The 17,423-nt window shown below is 39.3% G+C and overlaps 1 protein-coding gene across 2 annotated transcripts in view; it reads left to right on the top strand.

Annotated features, from left to right (window-relative positions):
* The window catches only part of VOPP1 (VOPP1 WW domain binding protein), a 56,012-nt gene extending 38,900 nt beyond the window's left edge, over positions 1-17,112 (top strand). Inside the window, exons 3-6 of one of the 2 annotated variants that reach the window (XM_015812796.1) lie at positions 6,376-6,434; positions 11,919-11,996; positions 12,851-12,987; positions 16,706-17,112. In XM_015812796.1, coding sequence (XP_015668282.1) covers positions 6,376-6,434; positions 11,919-11,996; positions 12,851-12,987; positions 16,706-16,887 — 456 coding nt within the window. In that variant the 3' untranslated portion in view covers positions 16,888-17,112. Of the gene's footprint in view, positions 1-6,375; positions 6,435-10,223; positions 10,241-11,918; positions 11,997-12,850; positions 12,988-16,705 lie in introns of those variants that run through there. The other variant, XM_029283499.1, reaches the window with a different exon arrangement.
* Positions 17,113-17,423: the final 311 nt, after the last annotated feature.

Raw genomic sequence — 17,423 nt, forward strand, 5'->3', positions numbered from 1 at the left:
TACTTGCTTTTGGTGTCTTATATCCCACCACTTCTCCACAGCAGCCATAGATCTGTCCTCCTCTTGAGAGTTACTCTGTGGGAATAGTGATTATATTCCCAAAATGCAAAAAAACAATTGTGGAAACCAGCCCTTAGCAGGCACTGAGCAGAGAGCAGAGTTGCAGCAAGACAAACCCCCACGGCTTCGACAAGGTGCTAAATATGTCTCTGCAGAGGAAGACCAAGGTTCATTCCGCAGCTGGTGGGTGTGCTTATTGTGAATGAGTTTGGGAGGAGGAAGAGGGAGGCTGGCTCCCTCCCTCTCTAATCCTACTCCGCACAACAGCAGACCCCTGCCGCCCCCTCTCCATTGTGCATCTTCCTTGGGAGTCATGTTGGGATTTAATAGCAACGTTACGTTTTCCCCCCTTAGTCATTCAGTGAATTCCTATGTGTGTGTGTGTGGGGGAATTTTCCTTGTTGCAAAGGATGGCTTCAAGTGGGAATGATGCAAGAAGCCCAATAATCTTCCCTCCTTTCTCTTTTTTTGAAAGCAGAACCAGCCTTTTATGTTAAGGCTCTGCTCACCTTCCCAAACTCCAAACTGGAGTACGACGAGGAAAATAGGACGCGCGCGAGTGAGTTTGGAGTTTGGGAAGGCAAGCTAGGAAAGTAGGACCCGCAGGTTTGGAGTTTGGGAAGACGAGCGTAGGACGTGCGCCTTCCCAAACTCCAAACATGATATTAAAGGGGGTGGGGGAAGAAATGATTAATAAGGGGGTGGTGTGTGTGTGTGTGAGAGAGAGAGATCCCCTTTTTGTAAGTTTGCTTACTCTGCAATGCTTTCCTTTCCCGACACTTTTGTTTCCCTGCTGGCTCAGTCTTTCTTTCTCTCTGCTGCTTCTGCCGCCCAGATCTAGGGCTGCAGAGCGATTTTGCTCCCTCCCCCCCACGGCCGATCTAGGCAGCAGAAGTGTTTTTGAAGTCTCTGGAACTCGCATCCATGGCCTTGGAGCGATTTTATGGCGCTTCAGTGGCTCGATGCGGGCGACAGAGGCCTGGAAAATGCGACGGGGAGAACGGCGGCAATGCAATCTGCACGGTGGGTGGGGGAAATGGCGGCAGGGCGATCTGCACGGCGGGTGGGGGATTTCACGCTCCCCCATGGATGATCCGGGCGACAGAGGCTTTTTTCACCATCCAGCCCGTGCTCTCAATGCAGAGAGAAAGAGAGCCGAGAGCGCAGGCGCACATGGAGAGGCGGAAGGGAGCAATCTGGCCCCGCCTCCCTCCAGGGTGATGGCGTGCGTGCCCACAGGGACGGCTCTGCGTGCCGCCTGTGGCACGCGTGCCATAGGTTCGCCACCACTGTGCTAGACCAATGGGAGAATATAAGGATGAAAGGCTTAAAATTCACATTAAAGTACAATTTAAAAGAAAACTTTAATAAGATAATGTATCATTGGTATTTAAAACCAGATACATTATCTAGAATGTATAGAGGAATCTCAAATAAATGTTGGAAATGTAAATGTAAAGAAGGGACTTTTTATCATTTATGGTGGACATGTGATAAAGCAAAGAAATATTGGAGTAGGATTCATATTTTAATGCAGAAAATTCTTAAAGTGAATATAAAGATTAAACCAGAAACTTTCCTTCTGGGTCTAATGGAAAAAGACTTGGAAAAAAAATTGGAACTCTGATTTTATAAACGTATGATGGCAGCAAGACAAAAATGGAAGGGTTAGGGTTTCGATTCCCACTATGGACAAATGGCTACTAAAGTTGATGGAATTAGCAGAGATGGCTAAATTGACTGTTTTGATAAAAGAAAAGAATATAAGTACTTTTGTTTCTACTTGGAGACTGCTTCTGAACTTTGTGCTTGAGGTGGAAAAAAATGATACTATGGTTTTACTGATTAGATTGATTTGTTGATATAGAGATGGCTAGTTCATACTATTATAGAAATGTAAAAAGTTGAGGTTCAATGTTAATGCCTTATTTTACTGCAACAGAGAGAGTTGGAAGTCAACACCTTCCCCCTCTTTCTACACTTCTCTTTTTCCCTTTCCTCTACCTTTGTTCCCTATTATTTGCTTTTGTTCTTTTGTATTTTATGCTATAAGTGAATAAAATCATAATAATTATAATTAAAAATGCTCATACTGTTCTCTGAATTTAATCTTATTTGTCCCTTGTCAAAAGTGTAGAGCTGTTACCTATACTGTAGATAGCCGGACACTAAGTCACCTGTTTTGAACATTAAGAGAGTTGTAGGAAGATCTCGTGCTCAGCCGAGGACACCGAGGGTCAGGAGGAGACGGTAAACGTCTCTGTCTCTCTCTGTGAACGTAAAGGGAAGAGAGAGAGAGAGAGAGAGAGAGAGAGAGAGAGAGAGAGAGAGAGAGAGAGAGAGAGAGAGAGAGAGAGAGACTCTCTCTCTCTCATGTGGACTTGCCCCCTTGTGGGGCTCCTGATTGGCCCTGCACCTGGGTGCCCTGCACCCTGGGAGAAGCTTAGCCAGGAAGTCCCTTACCCATGCTGGCCCCGTCTGAGGCGCACATGGCTGGAGAGCCGCACGGGGCAGCCCAGCTGAGCAGCTTTGGGGGTCTTCCAAGGGGGCTGGCTTTGCCGCTCACTGGTTAGAGCTGGAGGGTTGACCCCCCACCCTGCCGAGGGGGTCCACAGAGCCCAGCCGTGTCCTGGGATGGAACCCCTGACTCAACCAGGAAGAGAGCGCGTGAAAAGAGCTTTGGGTTCTGCTTCTTCTCCCCACAAGGAATTTGGATGTCGAGAGAGGTACCCTCCCGAGTTATCCCAGAAAAAAAGGAGAGAGAGAGAGGGGGGGGGAACGTTTAATGAAATATTTTGATTTTTTTTTTAATTAAGAGATGAGGTATGGGGATAATTATGCAGAAATAAAAAATTGATTTCTTTATAGCAGTTCATTGATTTCATAAATGCAACACTATAGTTTTTTATACATAGTATAAAGGTAAAAATGATATATGTAGTGTTATCTTCATTTTAGATGTCAAAAGGATTTTGTGGCTCCCAGTGTTTTCTTTTCTGTGGGAAACGGGTCCAAGTGGCTCTTTGAGTGTTTAAGGTTGCCGACCCCTGTTCTAGAGCAGGGCTTTTCAACCAGTGGTACGCGTATCACCAGTGGTACTTTAACACCTGGCTGGTGGTACGCGAGCCCTAGCTAATTGTAGTCGGGGAGGGAACCAGTTAAAGTGGAGCTGCACAGACCTGGAGAAGATCAGCTGGAGCTGTAGAGCTTGGCAGAATCCCCAGGATCTGTGCATGTGGCGACATGGCAATTGGAGCTTCCGGTGCACCCAGAAGAGAAAAGGAGGAGGAGGGCGAAGAGAAGATAAGGTATAAAAGGGGCAGACTGAGAAGAGAAGAGGCTTTTCTTACTGAAGCAGTGAGGAGAGACAGAGCAAGCGGCCTGTTTTCGGAGGAAGGGTGAGTGAACGAGCAGCGTGTTTTTGGGGGAAGGGCGAGCAAGCGAGCGGCGTGTTTATCAAGCACGTGTTTTCAGGCAAAGGTTGAGTTAGCGAGTGAGTGAGCTGGGCAGGAACCCAGGAGAGCAGCTACAGCTGATCTGTGCTTTTACGGAGCCTCCCAGAAGTGCAGATCATCTGTAACCGAGTGCTGATCCGGGCGCTTCTGCTAAATTAGCAAGCAGCATGTTTTCTGGCGAAGCGCAAGCAAGTGAGCTGGGCAGGAGCCCAGGATCGGAGTGCGCAGCCTCCCAGAAACTTTTAACCATTATTGCAGTGTCAAGCAGAATTCAACATCCCAGTCTCAAAGTTTTTTGTTTTAAATGTGATTGATGAATATGTAATTGCTGTATATAGAGCCTGAAAGGTGATTCTGACCAAGAGACATATTTTGTCACTCAGTGTTCTGCTGCAGTGAAACCCAAAATAGATAAAAAAATAATATGACACTTCACTTTATTTATCTTTAATTAATATTCAGTATAGTTAATAATTATTCTCCATTTACATTTATTGAGGAGATAGGCCCCACAAATTAACTCTATCACTAAATTACATGGTAGTACATTCCATCCTATTCCATTAATTATAAAAACTGAACCAATAGTCATCTCTAACATTTGATTGTATTTAAACTTCATTGCTTTTTAGAACTATATACCAATGCTTTCCAAGGAATATCCTACTTTACTTGAGAGCCACTCAATAATGGCAATGTTAGTGCTTCAATATCCTCTGAATTTTCTTGTGCACATTCATAATCATATCCAGGGAAAAAATGCAGGATAGATCTGTCACCTTCTTATGACCCCACAATCAAGTAAGTGTTAAATGCAGACACTTTCAATAGTGTCTAGTTTTCCTTTCCTTTCCTTTCCTTTCCTTTCCTTTCCTTTCCTTTCCTTTCCTTTCCTTTCCTTTCCTTTCCTTTCCTTTCCTTTCCTTTCCTTTTTCTACTTGCTGATCCAGCCTACAGCTTGGAGATCTCCAAGTGGTTCCCCATCCAACCACTGACTAACACTGACCCTGATTAGCTTGCTAAAAAAAGCCAAGATGGGTTAATTGAAATGCCAGGTATTCAGATCAGTAATTTTAAAAAACTTTCCTCCTCCTCCTCCTCCTCCTCCTCCTCCTCCTCCTCCCTCCCGTATTTCTCCTCTGTTTCTTCCTCCTCTTCCTTTTTTCTCCTCTTCCTCTTTCTTCTCCTCTTCTTCTTTGTCCCCCTCCCTTCCCCTCCTGTATCTCCTTTTTTTCTTCCTCCTATTCCTCTTTTTTTCTCCTCTCCTTCTCTTTTTCTTCTTCTCCCTCATCTCCTCCTTTTCCTCCCCCCTTCCCGCTCCACTCTGATCAGCTGTATAAAACCACATTTCTGGTATTCGGGTTAGTTTGGGGTAAATATTAAGGCAGCCACCGTTTATTTTCCAAATCTGGATGAAGGAAGTTTAGAAAGCTTCAAATGGGAGGGCTTCCTTGTTCCTACATATCAGGCTGAGGAGGGATAGGAAAATCTTTTTTTGTTTGGGGGACAGAGGGGCATCCATTGGATGTGGCTTTTGGTGGCCTTTTGTGGGGGGAAGAGTGGAGAGTTAATGGCAGAGAGGCAGGCACAAGTTTCCCATTAAAAGTGTGGTAAGTGGGTACACTTTTTTCCTGTGGTTTTTTTTTTTTTTTTGGTCATTAAGTTTTTGACATTTTGCTAGGCCACTGGTGGTACTCGAATATTGTCATGTCCTAAAGGTGGTACAGTCTGTGAAAAGGTTGAAAAGCCCTGTTCTAGAGTAACTGTTCAGTGTAATATCCAGTTGAGAATTAAATCTGTTCAAACTTGCAATGATAGCTTCTATTTTACAGTCCAACATGTAGCTTGTTTATATTTACATAGTGTGGAAAAAAGAAGAACATCAACAGAATGAGCAAACTAAAAAAAAAGTCTTATTTTGAACAAGAACATGACATCCCAGTTCCATACAGTTGGAGATGTTGCCATAGAAATACTGGGTAGAGTAATTCAGGATAGAAAAAGTTCTGAATCTGTTCAAAGCAGCAGTGAATAAGGGAAGCATTCCATCTGTTTTAAATCTAGCCCTTTCTCAGTCTAAGGCCCTTCAGATATGTTAGATAACAATTTACAAAGGTCTTGCTGGCTGGGAGTTCTTGTCTAGTATTCCTGGAAATGTTTTTTTATGTAAAACTGGAAGAAATGATGTCCAAAAAATAAAAAGGTACTCAATTAAGAGAAGAGTCATACTCCTTTCTACTGGACTAATTCTTTTCCTAATGCCTGCAACTAAGTTGGCCAACTATGTAGGTGATGGAGGTCTGATGAAATTTGACTTTCAGAAATTCTGTAGTTGGTTCAGTCAGATTTACTTCAAGATTAATGTTTTGATCAGAAACAACGTACTAGCAGGTGAACCTAACTTGGCACAGTAGGAAACTTTCCTTCAAATAAAGGTGGAGAATTTCACTGCAAATGTTTGCATATGCCTATAGTTTGTGATAAGAGAAAAGGTTATAATTTGTCTAGGATTCCTGGGGGCAAAGCAGATGTAGTGACAAAAGATTCTTGTCAATTCTTTGTTTCCTTGCCTTCTTCCTTCAGGCAAGAGCCCTGAAGAAAGTTGTCGAAGAAAATCAATGGTTCAAAGGGAACACTTAATTCTTTCTCAAACCGGTAATTTTTATTATCCTAGGATTTATTTAAAATTATTTTTATTCAATTCCACATGCAAAATGTAAATTATACTTAGCTCACATTTAGATGGTGTCACATTGGAAAAATGTGCCTAGAATATAAATGAAATTGTAATATATTTTATGTTTACAATGATTCATGCTGGCATCTGATGAACAATGCTATATTTTTTCTTTCTTTTCAGGATTCAGAAGCCAAAAAGCAATGCTGGTACTTTGAAGGGGTGTATCCTACACATTATATGTAAGTGATTCTCCTTTTTTCTTTCTGTTCATTTGTCTGTATGAATGTGCCGATGTGGGATAAAAATTTCAAGTCTTCTTCCTAGTGGTAATGACTGCAATGGATAAATGTATCAATGGTACATCAATGGAAAGGAAACTAAAATTATATAATAAACAAAAGCCAATTATTAGAAATTAATAATATATACTATACATTGCATCTGTCTTTACACGAAGGGAAAAAACAGTCCAAACTATCAAAAACAGTACCGTAAAAAACAAAAACACAAGTTAAGACAGGCAAGAAAATGGTAAGAGAGCACCTGTCCACCTTAGACGAGTTCAAATCACCAGGACCAGATGGACTACACCCCAAAATTCTGAAGGAACTGGCAGATGTGATCTCAGAACCACTGAACTATATTTTTCAAAGATCCTGGAGCACCTGGGGAACTACCAGAGGACTGGAAAAGAACTGATGTAGTTCCCGTCTTCAAAAACAAAAACAAAATGGATCCAGAAAACTACAGACCTATTAGCCTGACCTCAATACCTGGGAAGATTCTGGAAAAGATAATCAAGCAACGAATCAGCGAACACATAGAGACAAACAAAGTCATTACCAAAAGCCAACATAAGTTTGTCAAAAACAGATCATGTCAGGCAAATCTTATTGCATTCTTTGATCAGGTGACAAACTTAGTGGATCAGAGGAATGCTGTGGATATAATTTACTTGGACTTCAGTAAGGCATTTGATAAAGTAGATCACAACCTACTGCTCGATAAGATAGAAAAATGTGGGTTAGACTGCATCACCACCAGATGGCTTCGTAGCTGGCTGACAAGCCATACTCAGCATATAGTTCTCAATGGAACTGCATCTACATGGAGGGAAGTGTGTAGTGGGGTGCCCCAGGACTCAGTTCTGGGCCCAGTGCTCTTCAACATCTTCATCAATGATTTGGATGAGGGGATAGATGGGGAACTCGTCAAATTTGCAGACGACACCAAGCTGGCAGGAATAGCCAACACTCATGAAGATAGGCTTAAGATACAGAAGGATCTTGACAGACTTGAACATTTGGGCGCTATCTAACAAAATGAAATTCAATGGTGAAAAAAGTAAGGTTCTACATTTAGGCAAGAAAAAACAAATGCACAGGTATAGTATAGGTGGTACCTTGCTCAATAGTAGTAATTGTGACAGGGATCTCGCAGTCCTAGTGGATAATCACTTAAATATGAGCCAGCAGTGTGCTGCAGCTGCCAAAAAAGCCAACAGAGTGCTAGGCTGCGTTAATAGAGGGACAGAATCAAGATCACGTGAAGTGTTAATACCACTTTAGAGTGCCTTGGTAAGGCCACATGTGGAATACAGCATCCAGTTTTGGTCATCACAATGTAAAAAAGATGTTGAGACTCTGAGGCTGGAGGGGCGGGCAGGTCCCGGGGGGGCAGCTGGGAGAGGGCAAGAGTGGGGAATGCTGGGAGTTGCAGTTCATCACCATCTGGAAAAACATGTCTCCAAAGATCAATCCTTCCTTCCTTCCTTCCTTCCTTCCATCCATCTCCTTCCCTTCACCTTCAATCTCCCTTCCTTCCTTCCTTCCTTCCTTCCTTCCTTCCTTCCTTCCTTCCTTCCTTCCTTCCTTCCTTTCCCCTTCAATCTTCCTTCCTTCCTTCCTTCCATTTCCATCCCTTCCCCTTCAATCTCTTTCTCCTTCCTTCCTTCCTTTCCCCTTCAATCTCCTTCCTTCTCCATTTCCTTCCTTTCCCCTTCAATCTCTCTCTCCCTCTTCCCCTTCCCTACCTCCCAACATTTTTGAGCAAGGAAGAGTAAGCTTCTCCAGCGAGCATTGCTATATTGTTTTTGTGATTAATCACTCTGCTTTAATTATGTTTAATTCGTAACAATGAAAATACACCCTGCATATCAGATATTTACATTACGATTCATAACAGTAGCGAAATTACAGTTATGAAGTAGCAACGAAAATAATTTTATGGTTGGGGGTCACCACAACATGAGGAACTGTCTTAAAGGGTTGCGGCATTAGGAAGGTTGAGAACCACTGGTATAGGGTTTCCTGCCTGAGCAGAGGGTTGGACTAGATGGCCTCCAAAGTCCCTTCCAACTTTTATTATTATTATTATTATTGTTTTGTTTTTGTTGTTTTTGTTGTTATTACTACTACTACTACTACTACTACTACTACTATTACTACTACTACTACTACTACTATGGTGAGTTCTAGTATGATATGGTCACTCTCCCGCAAAGTTCCTACAACTTTCACTTCCTTAGCCGTTTCTTCTCTATTAGTAAGATTTAAGTATAGCTGACCCTTTAGTTCTCTCCCCCACTTTAGGGATGACAAAGTTGTCAGCTAGGCATATCAAGAACCTGTTTGATCTCCCACTTGCTTTAGGATTTATTTCTCTGTTGATTGTTAAAGAAGACAAAGAGACAAAGAACAGCTGAAGACAAAATTTAATAATAATAATAATAATAGTAATAATAATAATAATAATAATAATAATTATTATTATTATTATTATTATTATTATTATTATTATTATTATTATATCTAGAATACCATCTTTCCTATTCATTGATGTCTCCCTCTTTTGTAGCCCTACCACTCTGCCTGTACAGATTACTCTAGTGCATAGAACTGAAAGCACTACTTGGCTAGGCTATTCTTTTCATCTTTACTTAAACCTTAGTTTAATTTTTGTTAACAATCTTTAAATTAAACAAAAATTAAACTAAAGTTTAAGCAAAGATGAAAACAATAGCCTAGCCAAGTAGTGCTTTCAGTTCTATGTACTCCTACAAGCAACTAACGTAGAAGAATGTTCTTTAGAGACGGGTGCCATGGAAAAAGTTTGCTGCTTCACAGAGGCTAAATAACAAGGAGGAAAAGAACTAAATCTTATGGAAGACAATAATTCATTATGTGTTTATGGTAAAGTTTTATGATAGTGGATTATTGAAGATTATAATTTCATAATGTGTATGTCTCACAGAGCTTCTGAATGGGACAGGATATAATATTTGTAACAACTAAATAAGCAAATGAATATATTCTAGCTAGGAATGGCAAAAACAGGAATCATCTTTTTGGTCTTGTTTAAAGGTGACCTTAATATTGAAAAACTAATTGTCTTTGTTTTGTTGTTTATATCCTCCCTTTATTATCTTTACAAATAATTCATGGTGACAAACATATCCAACATCTCTCCTTCCTCTTATTTTTCTCTTATTTTATTTTTTACTTTATGCCAATATGTGTATGAATTTCTTTTCACTGAATTCAACACTGACTGCTATCCACACATCTTCTTTGAGCACTAGATGAGCACTAGAGGGCAGCAGAGCCTCATTTGTTTAATTAAGTAAGCTTTCTAGTGAGAAAACTAGAACTGTTTTCACTTCTTCTGTGCCAATGTACATTTTCAGGAAAGTATTATACTCTTGGTAAAATCATGTCCCAGGAGTTTCTTTTTCTGGAAATGCCAACTGGAGAGTTGACATTAAAACAGCTCTCCAATGTAACAGCCTACCTGGAGGCTGGCGGTTTCGAGATGTCAGCAGTTGATAGAGGAACAGATGGAGTGATGAGACCAGAGGAAGCTTCCTCTTGTGAAGCCCCGGTGGGGCCCAAGCCAAAACCGGAATGCGAGAGTCGGCACATGCAGCCCTAATGGACTGGAAATAAAATGGAGGCAGGCTGCAGGAAAGAAAGTCTTTGTTTATTTGATAGCCAGAATGACAGCAGCATTTTTCTGGGGTAGTTGACTAAATGGAGTTAAGATGTAGGTAGGTTTTTATACCTTCTTTGGGGCTTTGCGATTGAGATGCCTGTTCCTGTCTAAGAATGTGTGCTTTAATATTTTAATGTCTGTTGCCAGATTCCTGTGGGGTCATGTATTGCTCATGGCTGGCTCTACAGGGAAGAGGGGAAATGCAGACCCTGGTGTTTTATTTGAGCTAATTTTGTCACTTTGGGCTCATTGCCTTTTGTATTGCTTATTTGGAGTTTCTGGCTGCTCTTTGTTTATAAATAGTGGCCCAGTCTTTCTGAATGGATTACAAAATCTCCATTCCTAAAGACTAGCCTCTTCAGGTTTCTGCTTGAGTCTGTTTTTCTATAGCAGGAAGTTTGGGGCTGCTTTCTGCTTTTCCTCTTCTCCTTCAGGGGAAATATTCTATTCTGCCTTTTTTTTTAATCTTAAGAATAAAGAATATTTTATTCTGGGGAGAGAGGGGGCTTCCTACAAGGAGTAAAGATAAAGAAGATCTTTTCCTCCCACACAGGTCTTATGTAGCAAGTTGCAGCCTCTCAGTTGCAAGTTGGGAAAATCAGAGCAGTGGTGATAAAAATATAAATATCTCAGGAAAACAATATCTACCTAAACATTAAACGGCTTATAGCTCTTAATATAGTTGCTTCATAATAAATCTATATTTCTTGTTGAAGAGTTTTTATTGTAATTAAATACTTTTGGACTGCAGTGCTTCTTTCTATCCACCCTGAGACTTCACTGTCCATATCATGAACAGAAAAACATTCCCATTACAAGCCCAGTGGAAGGTGATTTTGAGATCTCTCCACTGATGGCATAAGGCCAAAAGAAGAGATTCTACCTGGGAATATATTTACAGTGAAATTCTTTAGTGCTAAGCCAGCATCTAACAACTTATGTATGCAATTTGGTAATATGTGTTTTTCCTCTCGATTTATACTAAATAGAGGAATAATTTGAGAACAGAAAAAAATGTGTGACTAATCATAATAGTAATAATTGCAAAAGGCAGCTTTAGTTGGAACTGCAATGTTATTTCTTATGTTATTAAACAGTAACATCTGTCTATCTTGGGTTTTGGTAAGGACTTGATAGGTGAACAAAAATGCCAAATCCAGTATAAATATCTGGATGACTGAGTGCCCAAGCATAATGCTGTTAATTAAGTAATGAAATAATGAATTATTTTAATTTATTTTGGGTTTTTTCACATTTTTCTAGGAAAACTTTCAGTTTTGCTTTTTTTCATAGATATGCCTAGATACAAATGATTTCTTAATCCATGTTTTGTGGCTTGGCTTCATCAATATAAATATCCAGTTTTGAAAATATATTATTTATATCCATGTGAAATTGCAGATAGTTTTGTTTTCTTCTTTCCTAGTATACCCAAAGTATAACCCCATGAATATGAATGAAGAAAAAATCAGTTGTATCAACAGCTAAATAATTTTTTGTCTTTGAATCTGTAGTAGTTGATGATGAATAGCTCTGACTTCTTGACAAGTCCAGATTAGCACTGAAAGTAAATTTCTTTAAAGCAGAACTGTGGACCTTCCAGAATTTGTTGTCTAGCAATCAAGGAAACAGAACTGTAGCATTCTGAAATTCTACTTTCTTAAATCTTAAATTTCTTAAATCTAAGAAATCTTAAAATTTTTAGTTTTTACATTTTTATCCCCATTATACAGATGTCGATCCTATGAAGATTGTTGTGGTTCAAGATGCTGCGTGAGAAGTTTGTCGATCCAGCGACTATGGTATTTTTGGTAAGTTGCTAAGCAGCTAGCAAGGTTAATATGATATCCATGAAGCTTCTTTTGCAGTTAATTTGCTATGAAAATGAATTTAAGAGCCTAAGGCAGCACTTCACATCTGATGCTTTCTAAATCAGTTAAAGAAGAATTCCTGTATTACTAACTATGATAGATAGATTCAAGTAATTAATACAATCTGATACCTGCCTTCATGTAAGCAAGCTTCATTCAGTTCAATGGGCCATAGAATCCAATAAAGTATATGGGTATAACAAGAATAGAAGATTAAATCTGGAACAAGAGTCATAGTTCTCTTTGGACATGTACAAGCTTAGAATGAGTGAATAGCATCAAGGTAAGCATCTCTTTCACACCATGAAGCCTCTCTCTGGTCATCCCTTCTTCCTTTTGGATGCAGTCTCTAACTCCCTAAAGATCAGAAGATCTTTCTCCCCCTCTGACCAACCTGGGATTGAGCAATCCTTAAAGTTTAGACTAGATGGCTATTATGTGAACATGCAACAACTATTAGTTTCATTGTCCCAGGTTGTTTTTGAGATTTGGAAAGGTTGTGGAAAAAACTCTTAATGTATTTTCATGTCCAACATGCTCAAATATTTGCCCAACTGGGGGAAGCTCTAGGGACCAAAAAACTAATGCTAAGCAAGTTGAAATTTATATACTCTACCTGAACAGTACTTGAAGCATAATCAAAAAAAATCTTTCCATTTCCTCTGAGCCATTTAGATTTATTGACCATTGGATTAATTACTTGTACTGGGATCAATAATTAACTATACATTAAATTTTGTAAGTAATCCAATTTTTTTAACCTGTTTCTCTCTCTCTCTCTTTGTTTTGCTCAGGTTCCTTCTGATGATGGGAGTTTTATTTTGCTGTGGGGCTGGTTTCTTTATCCGAAGACGGATGTATCCTCCACCACTGGTTGATGAAACAACTTACAATGTATCATTCACTCGACCGCCTAACTCCAGTACAGCAGGTTAGAGATTACAATTGTCCTATCAGGTTTACCTCTGTTGCTCAGTAATATAGTAATTATTTATCTCAATAATTACTGTCATGTCGTCACTGATTTGATCATAAGGTAATATAATGCATTACCTTATGCAATCTGCCAGACATCTTAAAAGAGGCAGATTGAAGAAGTATAATTTCAAGGCAAAGTTTGTGCCATGAATGAATGGTGTGACTACAAAGGATCATACAAGTAATAAGTTAAAAAACAGGTTGAAGGCCATCTGGCTATCTCAATGCAAGTTAAAGCCATAGTTGTTCAACTTACATATCTCCAACAAAGGAGAGTCCATCCAAAGCAAACAGATTTGCTATTTAAAATTTGCTATTAAGATTTTTTTTCTAATATATCACCAGAATGTAATAAAATTGAAGAAACAGTGGGCCATGTAATTAGCTATTGCAAGATCACAAAAACAACAGCATGACAAAGTAGCAACAATACCGCATTGGAATATATGCAAGAAAAAGCATTTGCCTGCAAGCAAGAACTGCTGGGGCCACAAAATAGGCAAAATAATAAAAAACGAAGAAGCTAAATTGTTCTGAGACTTTTAAATTGAAATTTCATAGTGTACCAGATTGGGATGGCTGTTTAATGAAAAGAAGATAAAAGCACAACTGTTTTAAATTACTTTTCCCATGGAATAAAATTATTATTATTTTTGTAATCAAAGAAATAACACTAACATGTCTAAGAAACCTAAACACATCAAATGGTTATCAAGCCAGCCCCCTCAAAATGTAAATACATTCTTGTTCTATTATATTTCACACAAACTCACACATAGGATTAAAATGACACAAAGGAAATTATCTATTTTTCTCCTTGTAGTTATTCACATATTAAAATGCTTCATTGTATATTGTTGAATACAGGTAATCCTCGAGTTACGAGCGCTCACTTAATGCTTGTTCAAAGTTATGTGATGAGCGCCCTTTAGTGCTTACGAGCAAGTCCCGAAGTTACAAATATTGCAGTACCATGGCAGTCGTTCGCCCTTACGAGCGACCACAGTGGTTCTGCAACATTCACCCTGGTTATTTCCTTCCTCCCCACCCCTGCCCTGGGTCTCCCTAGGCACCAGTCCTTCAATACTCACCCTACGAAGATTGATATCCTTCATTTTCTTGGTTGCTCCAGGCCTTTGGTGCATTTGCAGAGAACGGAGGCCAAAAGTAATGCAAGATCACGTGAGATCAGTTGGGCGAGATTTCTCTCTACTGACCTCGCGAGATCTCATGGTACTTTAGGCCTCTGCAACAGAGAATGGAACTAAAGCTGGAGGGCACTTCCACATGCCTCTGGAGGCTGGATCTAGACTCCGGAGGCCTTTTCCAGGCTGCTGCCATCTGGATCTAAGGCTAGGGAACACTTCTCCGGGCTCCAGAGGCCTTTTCCAGGCCGCAGGGAGGGCACAGAAGCAATCCCCGGCCTCAAATCCAGGTGGCAACAGCCTGGAAAAGGCCTCCGGAGCCTGGATTGGGCCATGGGGTGTGTATGGAAGCGTTCCCCGGCCTCAAATCCAGGTGGCAACGGCCTGGAAAAGACCTCCAGAGCCCAGATTGGGCCGCGGGGGGGGGCGCAGAAGCATCCCCTGGCCTCAGATCCAGGCGGCACCAGGAACCGTGGCAGAGAGGAGACAGATCTTTTCCAGGTGAGTCCAGCGCGGCAGGGAGAGAGGGGGAAGCATGCAGCATCTTAGTGGGTTCCATCTCTAGGCCCTCCATGGCCTTCCCTACCCCAAGATATTTCATGTTTGCTTAATCAGCTTCATGCGTTTGTTTTTTTTAGATATTTTATTAGGTTTTATAAGGATAGGGAAGGGATAGGTATTGGGTAGAGTTCAGGAATGGGGTTAGAGTGAGGGTAGGTACAGTAGTGGGGTTACCCCCAACAATAATTCTATGCTTTAGCAAGCAGACTGTCGTCTGGATACAAATATTAAGTAACAATAATTAATATAATGCTAAACAGTTATAGTCACTAAGAATAACAATAATCATGAAAGTAATAGTTAATCAGTAAATATCATTCATCCTATTAAATTTCACAATACTTTCTCGCTAGATCATATTGCTAACCATTGATAAAACATTTCCCATGTTTTAAAATAAACTGAGTCTTCTTTCTCTTTAATCTCTAGAGTTAGCCTATCTATTTCTGCACATTTTAAGATTTTTGTGATTATAATCTGGTCAGGTGGTAGATTTTCATTTTTCCAGAATTGGGCAAATGCTATTCTCGCAGCTGTCAATACATGTAATATTAAATATTCGTTCTCTTTTCCATAATTAAATCCTAATATTCCTAACAAAAACAGTTCTGGCTTAAATTCTATCTGTATTTTAGTCATCTTTTCCAGCTGCGTGCGTTTTAATGAGCAAGGGAGTGATCTTGTTCGAGATATGAGATTCACTCTACGAGTTTTTGAATTACGAGTGGAATGGCAGGCTCCATTACACTCATAAATCGAGGACTACCTGTACATAAATTTTCTTTTAATCAGGGTAAAAATAATTTGAATAGAAGAAAAGGGAAAATAAATTTAAATATAGCTTAATAGTAAACATGTACTAAACTAAATATAATTGAAGAGGCCATACCTTGAACAAGAAGAGATCTTTAAGCATATACAGTGTAGTATATACTATATGCTTCAAATTCAAACATAGACCGTTATTTTGTCCATGCATTATTCTGATAGAAGATATATCTTTCTACTGTTGAAGAATAAGCCACCAGAAATACCAGGTCCCAGTTATGTTATCTACTGACAGATTTTAGATTTGTGGATTATAATTCAGAATTAAGTGAATATATGTAAATCATGAGGGGAGAGGGGTGAATTGATACCATCAATGATTTGAAGGGAGTCATCATATCACATCATATAGGATGGTGTGTACTTTCAGAGAGGAGACTCTGAGCCCTACCAGTCAAAAGGTATCTTTTGTAACATTACTCCCTTCTTTATTAGAATTTAAATATATAGGACAAAGAGTATGAAATTATTAGAGAAGTATATTGTCCCAATAAAATTTGAGACCATAGCAAATAAAAATAAAACTGTACAATAAAAACTTCATCGGTCAACACTCACTTTTTCTGAGGGGTATCATTGCAGCAATGTTTTCTGGATAGAACCATATTACCATGTAAGTGCCAGATAATTGTCCAATGAATTCTGAAGAGTTTCCTAGAAATCCACTTTAATTTCAAAATGAAGGCAGCCTTTCTGCACAATATTCTAGTTTCTGTTTTATTTACTTTAGACATTCTGTGAACTGAACTTGGTTCTGTCTCGCATCCTATTACATAGTCTTTGTCACAGCATATGTATGATAATTCATTAAATACTAAGTTGGATGGCTGATTCAAAAAAATGGTAATAGAGGAATAAATAGAAACAAAGCTTGTATATATAATATGGCAAGTGCAGCAATTTGAATATCAAATTAGTAGAAATATTGTATCATTTCCAAGTTATCAAGAAAAAAGATCCTCTTCTTTCAGATTGCGAAATCTGATCTTCTTGATGGGGTATTTTTTACATTTAACATTCTCTAAACTATACAATATAAAAAGCCTTGTGAATAGCTTGAAAATCATCCAGAGTTATTTGTTTAGACATGGTCACATTAATCAATTTCTGATATTTTCTATTGTGTCTCTTTTTCAGGAGCCCAGCAACCAGGAATGGCCTATTATGCAGATTCAGAAGGAATTATGATGAATCCTATGGCCATGAGTTACCATGTCCAACCAAAGTCTCCACAAATGAACCAAATTTATCCCCCTCCACCTTCTTACTGCAACACCCCACCCCCATCATATGAGCAGGCTGTGAAATCTTCCACATAATCTCTTTATTGAAACCAGCAGGACCTTGGTCAAAAAGGAGATCAATTGTGAGCTAAGCTACAGATTTCTCAGAACTCTACTATCCTTTGCTGTTGTTCCAACTAGAATAATTTGGACAATAATGATGGACTTGCAGCACAGGACAAATTAAGTTTTGACATATTCAAAATAAGAGATTTTTGTATGCTTCCCTTCCCAAACCTATATTTAAATTCTCTTTGCTGACCTTTTTAATTTATTCTCTTTGTGATTTTGATGCATATAGTAACACATGTTTGAGGGAAAGTACGGTAACAAGCACAAAATAATTTAAACCTCTAGGAAGATATTCTATCATTTTATAGATGAAAAAAGAAAAAAAAGACGATGATGGACTGAAAACAGTTGAATTAATTGAAGCAGATGAATTTATTAATAAAGCTTAGACAAATAGTTGATAAAGGAAACTTTGGAGGAACTGTAGTACAATATGTAGAAAACCTTTCATGTCAGAATAAAATCCCTTTGTTTCACTAGCACCAACATTGGAGGGAAGA

This window comes from Protobothrops mucrosquamatus, unplaced genomic scaffold (genome assembly GCF_001527695.2).
Source record: "Protobothrops mucrosquamatus isolate PMUCROS unplaced genomic scaffold, P.Mucros_1.0 scaffold111, whole genome shotgun sequence".
Taxonomy (NCBI): Eukaryota; Metazoa; Chordata; class Lepidosauria; order Squamata; family Viperidae; genus Protobothrops; species Protobothrops mucrosquamatus.